This window comes from Chrysoperla carnea, chromosome 1, assembly GCF_905475395.1.
Source record: "Chrysoperla carnea chromosome 1, inChrCarn1.1, whole genome shotgun sequence".
Classification (NCBI taxonomy): Eukaryota; Metazoa; Arthropoda; class Insecta; order Neuroptera; family Chrysopidae; genus Chrysoperla; species Chrysoperla carnea.
The window spans coordinates 130425560-130443667 of NC_058337.1; the positions used below are offsets into that span (position 1 = coordinate 130425560).

General features: G+C 29.9%; 3 protein-coding genes across 5 annotated transcripts; all 3 read left to right on the forward strand.

The window, feature by feature from the left end:
* Positions 1-1561: 1561 nt before the first annotated feature.
* On the forward strand, positions 1562-4026 carry LOC123294942. The gene is made up of 4 exons (XM_044876141.1): positions 1562-1748; positions 2343-2547; positions 2857-2970; positions 3803-4026. Exons 1-4 carry the CDS (start codon positions 1611-1613, stop codon positions 4024-4026), a joined length of 681 nt encoding a protein of 226 aa, XP_044732076.1. The 5' UTR covers positions 1562-1610.
* Positions 4027-6043: 2017 nt separating this feature from the next.
* LOC123297413 lies at positions 6044-10962 on the forward strand. 3 transcript variants are annotated; one of them, XM_044879081.1, is made up of 4 exons: positions 6044-6231; positions 6308-6512; positions 9479-9592; positions 10703-10962. In XM_044879081.1, exons 1-4 carry the CDS (start codon positions 6094-6096, stop codon positions 10939-10941), a joined length of 696 nt encoding a protein of 231 aa, XP_044735016.1. In that variant the 5' UTR covers positions 6044-6093; the 3' UTR covers positions 10942-10962. The 3 variants fall into 3 exon arrangements, with proteins under 3 accessions (XP_044735016.1, XP_044735000.1, XP_044735008.1); XM_044879065.1 differs by lacking the exon at positions 6308-6512 and adding an exon at positions 9084-9288; XM_044879073.1 differs by lacking the exons at positions 6044-6231; positions 6308-6512 and adding exons at positions 8832-9007; positions 9084-9288.
* Positions 10963-14930: 3968 nt separating this feature from the next.
* LOC123297473 lies at positions 14931-17483 on the forward strand. Its single transcript, XM_044879146.1, has 4 exons — positions 14931-15072; positions 15753-15966; positions 17049-17162; positions 17240-17483. The coding sequence occupies exons 1-4, from the start codon at positions 14935-14937 to the stop codon at positions 17380-17382; spliced, it is 609 nt and encodes a 202-aa protein (XP_044735081.1). The 5' UTR covers positions 14931-14934; the 3' UTR covers positions 17383-17483.
* Positions 17484-18108: the final 625 nt, after the last annotated feature.

Consider the following 18108-nt stretch of genomic DNA (forward strand, 5'->3'; position numbering starts at 1 on the left):
GTCAGCACTCGCGTCTCGTCTCGTCCGGTAATCCTTAGTCGCATGATGAGTGATTTGCTCAAGCGTTCTGCACATGCGTCAATATCATAAATTATTTGAAAAACAAAAGTTTTTTATGTTTTAAATCGAGCGTGAATAAAATGGTCATAACGCGAGTGCTGATGAGTTAAATATCTAAAACTAATAATTTTGATATTTTTCTAGTTGCACCCAATACGAACTTTGTTGAATATAAAGCATACTTCTTATCACTTGATCCATTAACTTTAAGGGCTGTTGCAATCATATGCCACGATCTACCAAATTATCAATATCAAGGTCAGATAACAAAACGCAATTTTTTAAATTATGAGTTAATCAATGTTATTAATAACTTTAAAAATTATTTTCAGTTGAAATAGCAGTCTTATCAGCTTTTACAATCGAATACGATAAAGTTACGCAAGCACAAGTTCGAAAATTATTAGAATATAATAATATTGGATATTTAAATCAATATCTTGTGGAAATTGAACAGAATCATCAATGTGATTTTTCAGCTCCAGAAATTATCGACTCCTTTATACCTTCATTAATCTAGCCTAGCATTACTAATCATGCTAGCATTATTGCCTGGTATTTGAAGCATAATGTCCGTTATAGTTAAGTTCATAAAAACCTGATACATACTACTGTGAATAGTGAATCGTTTTGTAGCCAAACAATTGAAAAAAAGTATTTTTTTTTAAAACTTTTTCTGTTAAAAACGCCCGATGTTCATTTTATTGATAATTATTTAAATATATTGAAACTAATATAATAATCTTTTCTCTTGTATTTATTTGAAAATTATTCATTTAATTATCTTGTTTTTTTGCTAATAATTATAATAAACAATTTTACTATTATTTTTTAATAATTATTATTAAAATTTTATGTACTTTTTTGGTCTGGGAGATGCACGGGAAAATCCGTATGACTGCTCGGAGATTTAAACACAAATCAAAAATGTTGCCTTAGATAATTTTGCCACAAAAGCTCGTTACCCCAGTCAGGGATAGTCCCAAAACTGAATTCCGAGGAAACTTTTTCGACATTGCATTTCAAAAAATGAACAGGTTAATATTGATGGATTTTTCTATTTACTATTCGCACCAAATTTTGCCCACACACAACTTCATTCTGTCGTAGAGAGAAAGGTGGATTTACATCCCCAAAGTTTTCCAAAAGTCATGAATTTAATTACTGTGAAATTTGGTTCAATGTATTTGATTGCGTGTCTGTCTACCTATCTGATGTTGATTGAAAAATCTCCCTGGCATTACTTTAATTTAGCGGGGTTTCAATTCCATCTGATTCTCGGTGCAAAACAGCACACTTTACGATATCTTGGCCTGGCTTTAAATTCTCGACGTAGGCGTCTCACACAAATTTTTTCCCGTTCACCTCCCAGACCAATTGTTATCTTATATTTTACATTTACAAAAGTAGCTTACAATACCCTTTTTGACAAATTTTTGACATTAACAATTAATTTTGCAAATATACGTCACATTAATTTATGTATAAAAAAGAGAAATTTTAGGGTGATAGGACGTAGTTTGCATCATTTCAAAAATAACAAAACAAAAATGAATTCAATAAAACTATTTAAAATAATCGTTGAGATTATATCGATTGTAGCTTTAGCAAATGCAAACTTAGTTACGTTAGATGGAGAATGTCCATTTTCTGGTATTAAACCTCCAGAAATTGCTGTTGTTCCATTAGTAAGTACTATTTTTAAATATTTTACCTAGCACAAGTGCAATACGATTTTTTAAACATATTCACATATCTATTTCATTCTGGAAAAATTCTTCATTGAGCCTGATTATTTTGGCTTGGAAAATTTTTTCAGGATCCCGTTTAAAACATGCTCCTGCACCAAAAAAAGCAGGTTGCGGGTGGGTTTAAACTAGTTTTAAACAAATAAGTGATATTGATCAAATCGCTACAGGAAAAATTTTATCATATAATTGGAGTCAAAATTAACAAAAAATGTTTAGTCATTTTTCTCTAACCCCCCAAAAACAACCCGGAAAATCACAAAAAAGTTTATCCAATTTTCCCGGGAGCTACGTTGTGAAAAATGAAATTTTTCGAAATTTCCTGTTAATTTGACTTTATTTTGAGACAATTGGTGAAAATCCCATCTTTCTAGCATGTATAGAACAGAAAATCGTTATTCAGAAAAAGTGAATCGTTACCAAACACTTTTATTAATGGGGAAACATTCAAATCTTGCGTTAATTATGAGACACATTTTTATTTATTTTGTTGCTCAGATTGAATTATTTTTGTTATAATTTTATTCAATATAGCTTAAAGGAAAATTTAATATAATTGCTGAAACATCCGATGGCCCTTTAAACCGAACTGATTTGCAAATGCTGTTGAAACAAACCTCAAAAGATTCAGTCTTACTTACAAAAAGATTTCAATTTCCGGAAAATGAACAATGCTATGATATTAAAATAGACATCAAAGCTACAGAACAGAATGGAGTCTATGATGCAATGTATCAAGGTAAGTAATATAATAAATTAATGGAGTTGTGTGGATGTCAGATTGAAGAAGGATGTTCTTTAAAAACATCCACATATATCGTATATAAGAGGCTTAAAAACACAGTTATTCCAAAGTTTAAAGTTTTCACTCTGTCAGGCTCCATGGCTGACTATCATTTATTGAAGCTCTAAGCTTAACGACATTAGAGATTTTCCCTTTGAATTGGGAGCATACACTTCAATCTAGCAACACTGCATTTAAGACGATTTCTAAAAAATTTATTACCAATAGTGAAGCTGAAACTGAAAATTATACATTATTTTTCAGTTGCACCTGATACGGAAGCTGTAGGTTACATGGGTTACTTTTTAGCTTTTGATCTACCCACTCTGTTTGCTGTTGGATTATTATGCCATACCTTACCAGATTCAAAATATCAGTGTAAGGGAACATAAATTTTTTATTTATTTATGAATTATTATTGACGAGTAGGTGCATGGTCAAAATTAACGTCAGAAAATTGATGATACAATTTTTTTGCCGGACGCACTGTTTCCTTAAAACATTTAAAAAAAAAAAATTGTTGCTAAAAAACATCATTTTTAACAATGAAGCCGTGGGTTCAAAATGGTTTTTGTCAGCATCGTGCTTAGTGCAATTTTAAAAATTGGCAGTACATAGTCGGTGTGGTATTGAAGTCGTGTGAGTACGACTCCTGTAGTCCACACGACTAACTTCCCAGAGGGGAAAAGACTGCCAATTACGTAAAAAAAGGTCTTGTTAACATTTATAGATTATGTTTCGAACATGTTTTGCAGCTTATGCTTTAACGATCATTATCTCCGTAGATAAATGATGATTTTTCCATTTTTTTATTACCATTAAAAAACGGCTAAACCAACTCTAAAACAGTTCTTAAATACGTGATTACGCGTCGATTAAGCCCAGTCACGTGTTAATGTCGTTATTGGTTCGCGAGATAATCGAGACGAAAGAAACCGAACGAACATACCTACGCACATACAAATATACGCACACACGTACACACACACAGGCATCACATTGAAAAGGCTTGGTTTGGATATTAAAGTCTTGAAACCGTGGAAATATGTAAAACTGGAGGTTTTCAAAATCGGCCCCATTGCATTAACTTCCTCTGGGAAGTTAATAAACAAGTAAACAGTAAATAAAATTGGATTATCAATTTATTCGCGTAAAAAAAGTTAACCAGACTGGACTATATAATATAATATTTGAAAAAATTATTTTTTAGTCGACATTGCAGTATTATCAGGAGCTACAGAGAAATATGATCAAGCTATGCAAGAAAGAGTTCAAAAAGTATTTAAAGATCAAAATATTGAGAATCTATATGAATATGTTGTTGAAGTTCCTCAGACCCATAAATGTGCCTTCACTCCACAAGAAATATTCAGTTCTTTAATGCCTTCATCAGATGCTTTAATGCCAAGCTTCCCAAATTTAAATAGATCCTAATAAAAAAATGTACAAAATAATTGAATTTTTGAAATAATTATATCTATATTTACCAATTTAAATCATGTTATTTATTTTTACTTTGTATTTTTAAGATCCAATTTTAGCAACTAAATGTGAAATTGTCTACTCATACATTTCCTACCTTATCCTCGACCAATACCGGTTCACCATAAGATTTGACCGGTCGGTTATTTAATTTAGGGGAATATTGGCTATAATGTTTTACCATTTGTAATCGTCTTATTTCTAGATTTTGGATAAAATTGGCTACGTTTCTTTTCAGGGTTACAGACATTAAAAACATATGGAGTCACATTTTGGCTGAATAAGTTGAGTTTTCAAGGAATTTATCAGAAAAAAATTTGTTTGTAAAGTTTCCAAATTTTCACTTTCTTATGTTTGGAACTCCGTAAATTAGAATGTTATGAATACTTTCGCTTGTCTCAAAAGTCAAATGTTAGTTTGAAACATTCCATTCACGATATGAATTGTTTAATTAACACTCAAATTGTTTTCTTGTTCTACAGAAATAACAGTTCTGTAAAAACTATGTAAAGGCTTTAAGGGGAAAATTATGGAAAATTTAATCGTTTTTGCGAGCGAATTGTACAACAGCTCGAGTAAGCTTTGGATCTGCGTGATATCATCGTTGCTTGAGTTCAGCCAAGAATATAGGCCTTTGGATTACCAATTTTGGGGTTTTCTTTAGAATCGGGTGTATGTCAATAAACCTGCAACTAAAATCACCTTAAAGCTAACATCCGCCAAGTTATAGCCTTAATAACATACGTTATAGAAAACTATATTGTTTTTCAGTTCAGTCCAAATCATTTGAAAATGAAGGCACTTACCAATAAGATGAACTTAATAAAAGCATGAAATAATTCTTATAACTTTAATGTAAAGTTAAATGTTAAAAAGCGTGAGGTGCCATTCTTATAAACTAATTGCAAGTCTACTCAATGGATGTCCGACACTTCATACTTTTTAACATTAAACTTTACATTGCAATTTTAATTATTTTATACTTTTTAGTCCGTTTTAATACACGTTTACATTACAATTATAATTATTTAATTATTTAATAATTATAGTCCAAATTTAAAACTTGCTATCTTTGCAAAAGTATTTGTTATTTAAATTTTTTTTTTATTATAATCGACCGATGTATTACATTTTATTTATAATTATTTAAATATATTTTGAATCTAATAATTAATTTATCTTTTATCTTGATTTATATTTATTTTATTTATTTTTTTGGGTAATTGTTATATTAAACGATTTTACTATTATTTTTTATTAAAATTTTATGCACCTATTTGGCCCGGGAGATGTCCAGAAAAAATTTGCATATTGTGACTGCGAGGAGTTTTTAGTACCAGCACAAAATATTGTCCTATTTGCGTTTTTTCATGGCAATTGAATCAATTCATACTCGTTACGAAAGTCAGGGATATCCTCTAAGCGGAAATATTTCTTAAAATATTTTTTAGACATGGTTGCATTTCGAAAAAAGTGTAAAAAAGTAATTAGAATTTTGGAATTTTTCTACTTTAACATTTTGAACAAAATTTCGTCCTATCGACTTTATTAACTAGTTGAGAAAGAGGGGGATTACACTCGCCAAGTTTCCCAACAGTTATTTCAAATTTGGTTCAAAGTATCTGAAAGAGCGATCATTACTACTACACATCTAATGTTTTGCGTTGCAACTATGGCAAAAACATTCCCCGACATTACTACAATTTAGAAAGATTTTATTTCCGCTTTGATTTTCGGTACAAAACGGCAGAATTAACCATATCCTTCCCTGGTTTTTAAATATCGACAGTGTCATGTCATACGAAGTTTTTCCCGTGCTCCTCCCAGCCAATTTGGCCATTTTGTTATCTATTTTTACATTTCGCAAACTGGTTTACTCTTTTTTTGCCTAATTTTTGGCATTAATTAGCATAGTCTAACGTCACGTTAATTTATGTATAAAAGAGAAAAATTTTAGTTAGAAGGATGTAGTTTGGAAACGTTTAAAGTTTTTGCATCATTTCCAAAAACAAAACAAAAATGAGTCCAATAAAACTATTTAAAATAATCGTCGAGATTTTATCGATTATAGCTCTAGCAAATGGAAACTTAGTTACGTTAGATGGAGAATGTCCATTTGCTCGACTTAAACCTCCACAAAATGCTGTTATTCCAATTGTAAGTACTTTTTTAACACATTATTTATTTTGCTGCTCAGATTGAATTATTTTGTTGCTTTATTTTTATTCAATAGCTTAAAGGAAAATTTAATGTAATTGCTGAAACATCCGATGGCCCTTTAAATCGAACAGATGTACAAATGCTGTTGAAACAATCATCAAAAGATTCAATTGTAATGACACAAAGATTTCTATTTCCCGAAAATGATCAATGCTATGATATTAAAATTCAGAGCAAAGCTTTAGAACGGAATGGAGTCTATGATGTCAAGTATCAGGGTAAGTCATATAAAGCATTATAATAGAGGCGTTATGATAATACCATATTGAAGAGACATTTTCCTTACGAAAAATTTCCATCCAGTACTTTCGTAAATTTTCGAAACCCAAATAAATGGTCAATACTTATACAACTCTTTTACTACAAAAAAAAACTACATCTTTGCACGATTTCCTGCAAAACTACTTTAAGTTTTATGTCGTTTGGCCAGTGCAATCAGTAGTTCAAATAGAATTGCGATAATAGACTTAAGCTAGATCAAAGCGTTATATAAATAGATCGATATAAGAAAACCATAGAAATTTTTAACAATACTGTTGAAATGAATGAATGAACATGGGACAGAAAGGATGTTTTGTTTAATGTTTAATACATACTTGAAACTTCGCAAGTGGCTTCCCTTTAGCGAGTCTACGAAATTTCTCTCTTCGACTTTTTTCGAAAATGCTGCGATTTCAACTGAGCATGATAACATCATATTTAAACTATCGACCTGGAAAAACGCAACAAGGAATTTTTCACGTTTGCTGAATTGTTTAATAATTATGTTATCAAGTGGTCATAGTGTCCGAAAAATTCCCTTTTTTAGACTGAAAACGCAGCACTTTCGTTTTCCGCCGTATAATATCTCAATTTGGGGGATTTAGCTCAAACTAGTACCACTGCTTTTCAGATGTTTAAAAAAAAGTTATTATGAATACATTTGTTTTTTCAGTTGCACCCGATACGTCTCCTGTAGGATTCACAGGTTATTTTATAGCTCTTGATCCATCTACTCTGTTTGGTATTGGTTTATTATGTCATAATTTACCAGATTCAAAGTATCATGTCGACATTGCAGTATTATCGGGGCTGACAGACAAATATGATCAAGCTATGCAAGAGAGAGTTCAAAAAGTATTTAAAGATCAAAATATTCCGGAATTATATGAATATGTGGTTCCTGTTACTCAGAATCATAAATGTGACTTCACACCACAAGAAATAATCGATTCTTACATCCCTCCACCAAATGCTTTGAACCCCTTTGAAAAACTTTGAAATTAATTGATAATAAATAAATATATTTAATATATTTACAAATGTCTACAAAGTTATTTTTATACCCTTTTCTATTCTTTCTTATTCTTACCCCATTTCCGTTTGTCCATCCGCCCATCTGCCGATTAAAAAAACGATACAACATTGGTCAACTGGGTTTTGGTTCCGTAGGACCCATCTTGTAAACTGTCAGAGATAGAACAAAAGTTTATCTATAAAAAATGTTCCTTATATAAAAATTAACAACTTTTGCTTAAAACATTTTATCATAAACAACATTCTTTATCCTTTAAAGCGCAAACCAGGCGCAAGTTATATAGTATACATTATAAGGGAATATCAGTTCTGTGTGGATATCAAAGAGTGGGTATCTTTCTTTACTTACATGTATGTCATAAAACAACAAACTATTCCGTAATCAACATTGTAATGGTATTTATATAATTAACTCAGTCAATTGTTTGTTTTCACATGTTAACATTAAACTTTACTTCGGAATTATAGTTATTTATTGATTTTAAACTTTTAAAATGCGTTTTAATATCGTGGTCTTATTTCTAGTTTACCCAACAAATGTCTAACTGCACTCACCCTTTTTAACATTAAATTTTACATTTCAATTATAATTATTTTATAAATTTGTAGTCAAAATTTAAAACTTAATCGATGTATTACATTTTATTTATAATTATTTAAATATTTTTTGAATCTAATAATTAATTTATCTTTTATCTTGATTTATTTATTTCAATATTATTTTTAATTAAAATTTTATGTACTTTTTTTATCCGGGAGATGCACCGAAAAAATCCGCATAATGTGATTGCGCGGACATTTTAGTGCCACTTAAATATCTTGTCCTATTGGCCGTTTTTCACAGTAGTAGAATCAATACACACAAAATTTATTTGAATTTTGGATCAGAGTAGCTAATTCCATCACTATATATCTAATGTTTTGCGATATGCAACTATGTCGAAAGAGTTTTCCCGATACGACTTTGGAAGGATTTTATTTCTGCTCTGATTCTCGGTACAAAACGACAGATTTTATGATATCTTTGCCTGGTTTTTAAATATCGATACAATCATATGACACGAATTTTTTCCCGTGTACCTCCCAGCCCACTTGATAGTTGTGTTATCTATTTTTACATTTCCCAAAACTAGTTAACACTTTTTTTGACAAATTTTTGGCATTAATTAACGTACTCTTACGTCACGTTAATTTGTGTATAAAAGAGAAAAAATGTTAGTTAGTTGGACGAAGTTTGGAAACGTTTAAAGTTTTTGCATCAGCCAAAAAAAAAACAGAAATGAATCCAATAAAACTATTTAAAATAATCGTCGAGATTGTATCGATTATAGCTTTAGCAAATGGAAACTTAGTTACGTTAGATGGAGAATGTCCATTTGCTGGACTTAAACCTCCACAAAATGCTGTTATACCAATTGTAAGTATTTATTTAAGCCCATTTTTTTATTTTGCGGTTCAGATTGAATTATTGTTGCTTTATTTTTATTACATAGCTTAAAGGAAAATATAATGTAATTGCTGAAACATCAAGTGGTCCTTTAAACCGAACTGATATACAAATGCTGTTGAAACAATCATCAAAAGATTCAATTGTAATGACTCAAAGATTTCTATACCCTGAAAATGATCAATGCTATGATATTAAAATTCATAGCAAAGCTTTAGAGCGGATTGGAGTCTTTGATGTCAAGTATCAGGGTAAGTCATATAAAGCATTATAATAGAGGCGTTATGATGATACCAGATTGAAGGGAAATCTTCCTTAAGAGCATCTAGAAAATATTAATAGAGAACTTGCATTAATTTTATTTATCAGAAATCTCGGAAACGACTCGGTAGCACTGATTTTCAGATGTTTGCGAATTATTATGAATAAATTTTTTTTTAGTTGCACCTGATACGTCTCCTGTAGGATTCACAGGTTATTATATAGCTCTTGAACCACGTACTTTGTTTGGTATTGGTTTATTATGTCATAATTTACCAAATTCCAAATATGATGGTAAGAAAATATAAACTTTTTATTTATTAATTAAAGAGAATTGAAAAAAATACACTCGAACCAGGACTCGAACCCGGACTTCTTGGATTCATGTCAAGCGCCCTACCAATTAGGCTATTCGAGTTCTAGACACGAATGCAATTTTTTCAACTCAATGAATTTTTTTACTTTGTTATCCACTTTATTTATTATTATTACTTATTATTGTTGTTCACATTTAATTATGCACACAATATTTACATCATGGTCTGTTTGACTAATTTTGATATATAATATGTTACATTCAATCGTAAACTAATTTGACAAATTCTTGTCTAGTAATCTTAATTAAAGAGAATCTTAATTCGAGTCCTGGTTCGAGTGTATTTTTTTCAATTCTCTTTAATTAAGATTACTAGACAAGAATTTGTCAAATTAGTTTACGATTGAATGTAACATATTATATATCAAAATTAGTCAAACAGACCATGATGTAAATATTGTGTGCATAATTAAATGTGAACAACAATAATAAGTAATTTTTATTTATTGTTTTACGTCGGAGATTTGATGGTGTAATATTAGTGAACACCACTCATAGTAACCAAAATTTATCAAACCACGCCTCATTGTTACAATGTATTTTTAGCTACAAGTTCCTTTTTTTTGCTTTTTTTTCGTATTTTTAACTAAAACGGTATGCCGGACATCTAAAAGTCAGACGACAGAAACTGAAGATTAGTACCTACGCCGCGTTAACTTGCCACGACCTTTTATCTTTGACCGTTTCCTACTAAACAAAAGGTCGTATATGGAAATATGGTCAAAATATTGTGTTTTGCTTTTAGTTATTTGTGTTTTTGTAAGAGTTATTTCACGTATTTTCCAAACGTTTAAAAAATTTTACCATAAGGAATTTGTTAAAAGTCGAAAAACTTTTTAAAAAAATAAAAGTGGCTAAAACTCATCAATTTTATCAATGAAGCTGTGGCTTTATAAGTTTTTTATTTGATCACTGTGTTCAGCGCAATTTTGTCTATGAAAATAATCAATAAAATTGTATAATTAATTTTCTGACCGAAAAAAGTTGATCCAACTGCTATTTTATAATATTTGAAAATTATTTTTTAGTCGACATTGCAGTCTTATCAGGACTTACAGACAAATATGATCAAGCTATGCAAGAGAGAGTTCAAAAAATATTTAAAGAACAAAATATTCCGCAATTATATCAATATATGGTTCCCGTTCCTCAGAATCATAAATGTGACTTCTCTATGGAAGAAATAGTCGATTCTTTCAGACCTTCACCAGATGCTTTACCAGATTCAACAGATTCTACAGTCCCAGACCTTCCTATTTATTTATAAGAACTTCCAATAAAAATTAAAACGAATAAATTTGTATTTTTGAAAAATTATATTTATATTCACTAATTTCTGTAAAGTTATTTTTATACCCTATATATGAAATATATCAGGGTATATTAAATTTAGCCCCAAGTTTGTAAAGCTTAGAATTATTGAAGCTACACACAAAAATTTTGGTGTTGATAAAATCACCTTATTGGTCCATTTGAAGAGACCTATTTCCTCTTTCCCATTCATCAGTTCGCCCATGAGCTTGATACCTCAAAATCGAAGAGTTATCGAGCTGAAATTTTTATAAGGTGTTCAGGACGTAAAAAGAGATTTGACTTCGTAAACGAGCAATATAGCTTAATTGGCTCATGGGTACGTTGTACTAAATTTTGGTTTTCGTTGCGTGCTTAGTATTTGGAGGGAACAACTGATTAGATCGCAGCGCTACCATCTTAGAAAATTTGCAATAAATTATTCGTAATTGTTTAAAATATGATTAATTATCAATTGTATCCATGTAAATGGTACGAGATACATATGAAATACCTACATATAAAACTTTGACTTGCTAAAAGGAGATGGGAAACAATCTTTGATCGCCTCTAGGCACATGCCAAGTTTGTCTTTCGGATAATCTACCTCTGTATACTCTGTAAACTCGATTTATATTGGTAGGGACAATCAAATCGACGCGACGCCAGCGCTTTCAGTGGATATAGGTTTGCTTATCAAGGAAGCTGTTATAATTTTCAATCGTTTTTATTAGTAAGTGTACAGCGATGCCAATTAACACGCCCTCCAATAGTTTGTAAACACTTTGTATGTTATGACCTTATAATAGTTTTTTTTTTTTTTACTACAAAGAGTTTCGAAATTATTTATTGCTTTAATCCATAAAGTAAGGTTGATAGTTTCGAAATTTTTGGTTAAATAGCGTAAACTTAATAAAAATTCATCGTATTTTTAATAAATTAAATTATAATTATGAACGCAAAAAGACTGTCTCTTTCCATCGTGCTTATTTCGATCTTAGTAGCTCTGGTAAATGGGAACTTAATAAAGTTGAACGGACAATGTCCATTTAATCAACTTAAACCAACACCGATTGCTGTTACTCCACTAGTAAGTAGTTTTTACATAATTTAAATTTTTTATTGATAGAACATGAACAGAAAAGATCGTTTTCTTTGGTTAAAGAACATTAAAAGGATAATGAAATTTTTTTAAGACAAGAAAATAATCAAGTAAATTTCGTCTAACTCCAAAAAGTTTGTTATTGTTCGCCGATTTCTCTGCCTATTGTGAACTGATTTTGGAAAATATTTGTTTGCTTGTTTGTTGTCTTTAACCTCACCTAAATTTTCGCATATCCAAGGGGCATATAGATTTAATTAGCGTAAAATTCCAAAACATAGAAAATTTTCTTTAGGTTTTCTTACAAAATCATTTCCCTAATCCATATTTCAACACTTTTCCACGTGCATTTCATCCCCATGCTTATCATTTACTGATAGCACGATCCTACATCATAGATTTCGTACAATGAACATACCAAAGTTATTTTAGTAATACTGAAATTTTTTGATTTTTCGTCTAGATTTAGCTATTTAGTTATGTTTGCATTATTTTGTGTTTCAATAGTTAAAAGGCAGATTTTTTTCGATTGCTGAAACATCTTTTGGTCCTATAAATCGAACGGATATAAGCGTAACTTTGAAACAAATCGAAGAAGATGCAGTTGCAGTAAAAGGTCGATTTAAAGATATAGAAACTGAACAATGCGCAGAGTTTAACATTAATCTCAAATCTTTAAGCCAAAATGGAGTCTTTGATGCACAGTATCAAGGTACGTGTTATTAAAAATTTTAGAAAATTGTCCTAAATTAAGATCAACTCGACAAGTCTTTATTATTTACGACATTGTATCCTAAAAAAAATCATCAATAAAAAAAAGAAAGACTCTGACGTTTAAGTTTGTAAACAAAATTTAGTAAGCAAACTGAAACATTAATATTCCCTATTCAAACTAATAACTTTTAATTTTTTCTAGTTGCACCCGACACGAACTTTGTAGGATATAGAGCGTACTTTCTAGCATTAGATCCATTGACCTTACGGGGTGTTGCATTCATATGCCATGACCTACCAAATGGCAAATATCAAGGTTAGATTTAAGGAATGAATAATTTTTCAATAACATTACAATACCTGTTTAATAATCGAAAATTATTTTTAGTTGAAATTGCAGTTATATCAGCTTTTACAAAAAATTACGATATAATTACGAAAGCTGAAGTTAAAGAAGTATTAGAATATAATAATATTGGATATTTAAATCAGTATCTTGTTGAAATTGAACAAAATAATCGCTGTGAATTTTCTGCAGCGGAAGTACTCGATTCCTTTATACCGACATCGAAAGTTTTCTTGCCTGGTGCTTGATTCAAATTTTGTAGTTTAAAAATTAATGGTAATGAAATTTTTAAGAAAATACTATTATATGTAATTAATTTATAATGATAAATAAAAATATAACTGCTAAAATAATTAATTGTTTAAATACCTTTAAATACCAGCCAATAGAAAATGTATGGGATCTTGCTGCGATGGGAGAGAGAGCAATAAATACACCATTTTTATTCTGGAAAATTTCAATAAGCAAACAGACAGAAAAAATTTTTCAGTACAGCAAAAGAATAGAAAATCAAAGTAAGAAATATATTTTTTTCACTTACATCGAAACTTTGAGATCAGTTTTTTTTTTCTATTGGAGTATTGATGATCAGTTTCGAGAAAAAGGAAGGAGGTCTTTTTTACAAAATTGGCGCAAGAAACTTGATTAAATCTGTCCTGAAAAAATTTCCCATAATCCAATGAAACTTCCCTGAACTTTGATTTAATGGAAACGCCTCCCCCCCACCTCTCATTTTTCGATGATTTGATAATACTTTCAGTTTTCGCTAGTTAGCACGCTAAATTTTGCATAAACTATGCTTATTATCAGCATATTAAATAAACCGAGGTAAAAAACTCATTAATCTTTTTTTATAATTGTCTAATACTACAGCATTTTGGTCTCCATTCTCCGTAAAAATTCATCCAAGAAGAAATGTTACATAGAATCCAAAAAATAAATTTTACCACGAATAAGAATTTATTTTGTCCAGAACAGATCGAGTACAAAGTGTTGGATTAAAACAGATTTGAGTACTGCTTACTACCTTGAACCTTTGATTTCAAGCATGAGATTAATATTTGTTTTAAATGCTCAACTTTTTTTTATAGGTTAGTTTTTCCTCAAAAAAATTAAAAAAAGTGTATAAAAGGATTATGTACTCCTACAAATTTTTAATAAAGACATCATTGAAAATTGATATAAAATTCATAACCTAGGAGAAATCTCAAAAAGATAGAACATTATCAAAGTTTTTGATAATTTTCACTTGGAACGAGTGAAAACAAATATAAGAAAAACTTTTTAAAATAAACTAAACATATTATTAATGACATAGAAAAGAAAAAAACCAAGTATCTGTTTCCATATAAGGGTGATACGAGAAGGGTAAATTCAGGGTTGAAATTATTTTTATCTTATTTTTAACTTTGATGATGAATTTTATTATAACTTCATGAATGTAGACAAAAAATAAGAATAAAATTTTTCGGCAACTGCCTTGTTTTTCGAAATATTGAATGCTGAATAATTAAAGAAAATTTAATATTTTGAAAATTACGCCAGATATCGAAAAATTTCGTCTTATCTCGTCAAGATACAACATAATTCACTATCAAAGCTAGTCACATTATTTTTATACGCTCTTTTATAAATCAACGTGGAAATATTTTCTAACAAGTGTTTCCAGAATAAACTGTTTAAAATGACTGTAGTAAATTTTATCTTCGGTTTATAGTGTAAAAGAATTTACATAATTTTTAGCTTAAATACTGTAAAAATTTTGTGCAAAATTATGTCATTTTTATTAAAACTACAAAGTAATAATTATGAATTCAAAAAAATTAGCACAACTTTTTGTTGAATTAATTTCGATTGTCGCTGTAACAAATGGAAACTTTATTACGTTCGACGGAGAGTGTCCATCAGCGGATCTGAAACCATCAATGATAAATGTCCTTCCATTTGTAAGTAATTAATTTTATAAAATTTTCTAAAATAAAATTCAGCCTTTAACGGTACAAATCAGAGATTTAAAAAAATTTCGGTTCGAGAATACTTCATGTGACTCATCATGGTGTCCTTTTGGCAGCATTTGTTTTGGAATTCGAAAGTATTTTTCAGAATTTTTTTTTAGAAAATTTTTCGCAAGACTATTAGTTGAAGCTACTAGTAAATTTTCAATTTTCTGTCTTTAAAGTTAGGGAGAAAATGGACACCAATTTTTTGCCTTAATTTGTAACTTCACGGGTAACCAGTGATGTTTACGAAAAATGTTTAAAACAAAAGTTGTTAATTTTTTTATAAGGAATATTTTTTTACAATTAAAATTTTGTTCTATCTCGAACGGTTTGCCAGATGAGTCCAACGTAGAATATAGAATTCAAACACAGTCTTTACGTCCCGAGTACGCTATAAAAAATTCAACTCTTTTCGTTTTTACTTTATCTTGTTGCCAGACAGACAGGTAGATGATGTTGTTCGTATCATCAATATTTCTAAGCGTTACAAACTTGGGACTTAAATTATTATACCCTCTTTTATATTTCAAACTCGCTACGATAGGCATATCGGATACGAAATTGATGGCAATTGTATAAAAGATACCATAAATTTATTTTAAATTTCTATAACTTTTTCTATATAGATTACAAACGTCGAGGTTAGTGCAATTGCTTTAACAGCTCCATTGTGTGGTATAAACCGGACCGACTATAATGCATTTTGGGAACACACCGATTCTGGTACAGCTAAAATTACAAATATTATTCGATCTACAGAAACTGGTGAATGTGCTACATATTTAGCTTATATTAAAGATATGGATCCTTTAACTGGAGCCTACGATTTACTTTATCAAGGTAATTCGAAATAAATTAGATTCTAGGGATTATATCTTACAGTATTATGTAAATTGAATTTCACTCGAAATTCTAGAAGCTGTAGATTCTTATATTTCTTGGTAAGTAGAGCAAAAGTCTTTATGGGGGTGCAAAATTTTGCCATGATTACAAAAATTTTGAGTGTTAAACAATTTATACAGAGTTATTCACGTTATTCGATACGAAATATTACGGCAAAACTGCTTGATATTAAGAAAATTTTTCTTCTGTGATAGATGGAGGCTTTACATTTTAAAATTGTTTTCGTAATGTACAAGCTGTGGGAAAATATATAAAGATACTAGCGACTCGCCCCGGCTTCGCAAGGGTGCAATGCTGATACTAAATACACTACAGAAAAACTGTGAACGTTGTATATAAAAACATAGCGGCCCGCTCTGGCTTCGCACGGGTATAAAATATATAGCCTATATGATTAAAATCGATCCAGTAGTTTTGATTTATTCATTACTGCCCGTGGCCCGCACGCGTTAAATTTGGAGTAAAACAATCCCCCTTTCCCTATACCATGAAGATTTCCTGCTTAAAATGTTAAAATTATTTACGACATCACATTAGAAACCTCAAAAATAGCAGTACTTCTCCACTATTTAATGGATGTTATTATACATATAAACCTTCCTCTTGAACCATTCTATCTATTAAAAAAAACCGCATTAAAATCCGTTGCGTAGTTTCAAAGATTTAAGCATACAAAGGGACATAGGGACAGAGAAAGCGACTTTGTTTTATACTATGTAGTGATTAAGACTTACCTTAGTTACTAAAAATGTAGTAGCAATTTTAACGTATACATTTTCAAAGTCTATTTCCGTTATTCAAACCAAATTCAACTTGGAGTTTACTAATCGAGTGAGTTTTCTGTCGCATTGTGAGTACATATCTTATCACAGAAAAAAAATTTCTTAAATCAAGCAGTTTAGCCTTATCTTTTGTGTTGAATAATGTGAATAACCTTGTATAATCACAACTCTCGGGTCATTTCATTCGAGTATTTGAAAAATTATTCTAAAATTAACCCTAAGTTGACTTTTTTTTAGTTGCACCTAACACAAACTTCGCCGGATATAAAGTACACTTTTTATCATTCAATCCATCAACGAAGACTGGCTCAGCACTTATTTGTCATAATTTACCAGATTCCCGGTACCAAGGTTAGTTATTTATGAAAATGATTGTAAAAAAATTTTTGAACAGAAATTAATAATTTACAAAAAAAATTTCTTTTTAGTTGAATTTACTCTATTGTCAGCATCATCATCAGAATACGATAAAGCTGCGCAGGATGAAGTGAAAACTGTATTAGAAACCAATAATTTAGGATATTTAAATCCATATATTTCTGGGATTGAGCATAGCAACAAATGTTATTAATATTTATTATTTTTATTGATCCACCGAAATTATTCATTGTTTTCTATCTTCAATTTCTCTTTTCTGAAAAGTCAAATCCAAAATATATTATTTATAATTTCTTTAGTTTGTTTTCGCCTGTCCCCTCGAGATCTTTCTTATTTCTTTATCAAATTCCACGATTTACCCCTCATTTTAAAGTTTATGGAGCTGACTTATGCCGAAAAATAGACTTACGATTTGAAAATGTACCGCTTAGAAAAAAACAGGCTAGAGAAATAATGTTTAGATATAATTTTGTTCATTATGAAATTTGTATATCATATCTGTAATAAATGTTGCCTATAAATAAAACGAAAGTAATTTACTCTTTTACATATTATTTATTTAATCTGTTTTTAGCCACGGATACCGTACCGCGGAATTCCGAACCTAGCTGAGCTATTAATTCCCATATTATTATATCCTGAACTGAAGTATAAATTTTTCAATTCTCTTAATATCATAAAAATTATTAATAATCGAAAGACTCTTAATGTTTATTGTATAAAGAAACAAAAATAATTAAGTTTTATTATACTTTAAGTGTAAAATTTAATATTTTTGTACCATGCATATATGAAATATACATAGTATATTAAGTTTAGTCCCAAGTTTGTAACGCTTAAAAATAATGATGCTAGGAAAAAAATTTTGTCATAGTGTCAAAAAAGATATCGAGCTGAAATTTTTACAGCGTACTCAGGA

What these genes read in the sequence shown, in the direction of transcription:
- LOC123294942 (XM_044876141.1), top strand. Translation starts at nt 1,611, where the DNA reads ATGAATTCAATAAAACTATTTAAAATAATCGTTGAGATTATATCGATT. An exon ending in CTATGATGCAATGTATCAAG is followed by an intron (nt 2,548 to 2,856) that starts GTAAGTAATATA and finishes ATTATTTTTCAG; the next exon opens with TTGCACCTGATACGGAAGCT. An exon ending in ACCAGATTCAAAATATCAGT is followed by an intron (nt 2,971 to 3,802) that starts GTAAGGGAACAT and finishes ATTATTTTTTAG; the next exon opens with TCGACATTGCAGTATTATCA.
- LOC123297413 (XM_044879081.1), top strand. Translation starts at nt 6,094, where the DNA reads ATGAGTCCAATAAAACTATTTAAAATAATCGTCGAGATTTTATCGATT. An exon ending in AAAATGCTGTTATTCCAATT is followed by an intron (nt 6,232 to 6,307) that starts GTAAGTACTTTT and finishes TTTATTCAATAG; the next exon opens with CTTAAAGGAAAATTTAATGT. An exon ending in CTATGATGTCAAGTATCAGG is followed by an intron (nt 6,513 to 9,478) that starts GTAAGTCATATA and finishes ATTTTTTTTTAG; the next exon opens with TTGCACCTGATACGTCTCCT.
- LOC123297473 (XM_044879146.1), top strand. Translation starts at nt 14,935, where the DNA reads ATGAATTCAAAAAAATTAGCACAACTTTTTGTTGAATTAATTTCGATT. An exon ending in TGATAAATGTCCTTCCATTT is followed by an intron (nt 15,073 to 15,752) that starts GTAAGTAATTAA and finishes TTTTCTATATAG; the next exon opens with ATTACAAACGTCGAGGTTAG. An exon ending in CTACGATTTACTTTATCAAG is followed by an intron (nt 15,967 to 17,048) that starts GTAATTCGAAAT and finishes ACTTTTTTTTAG; the next exon opens with TTGCACCTAACACAAACTTC.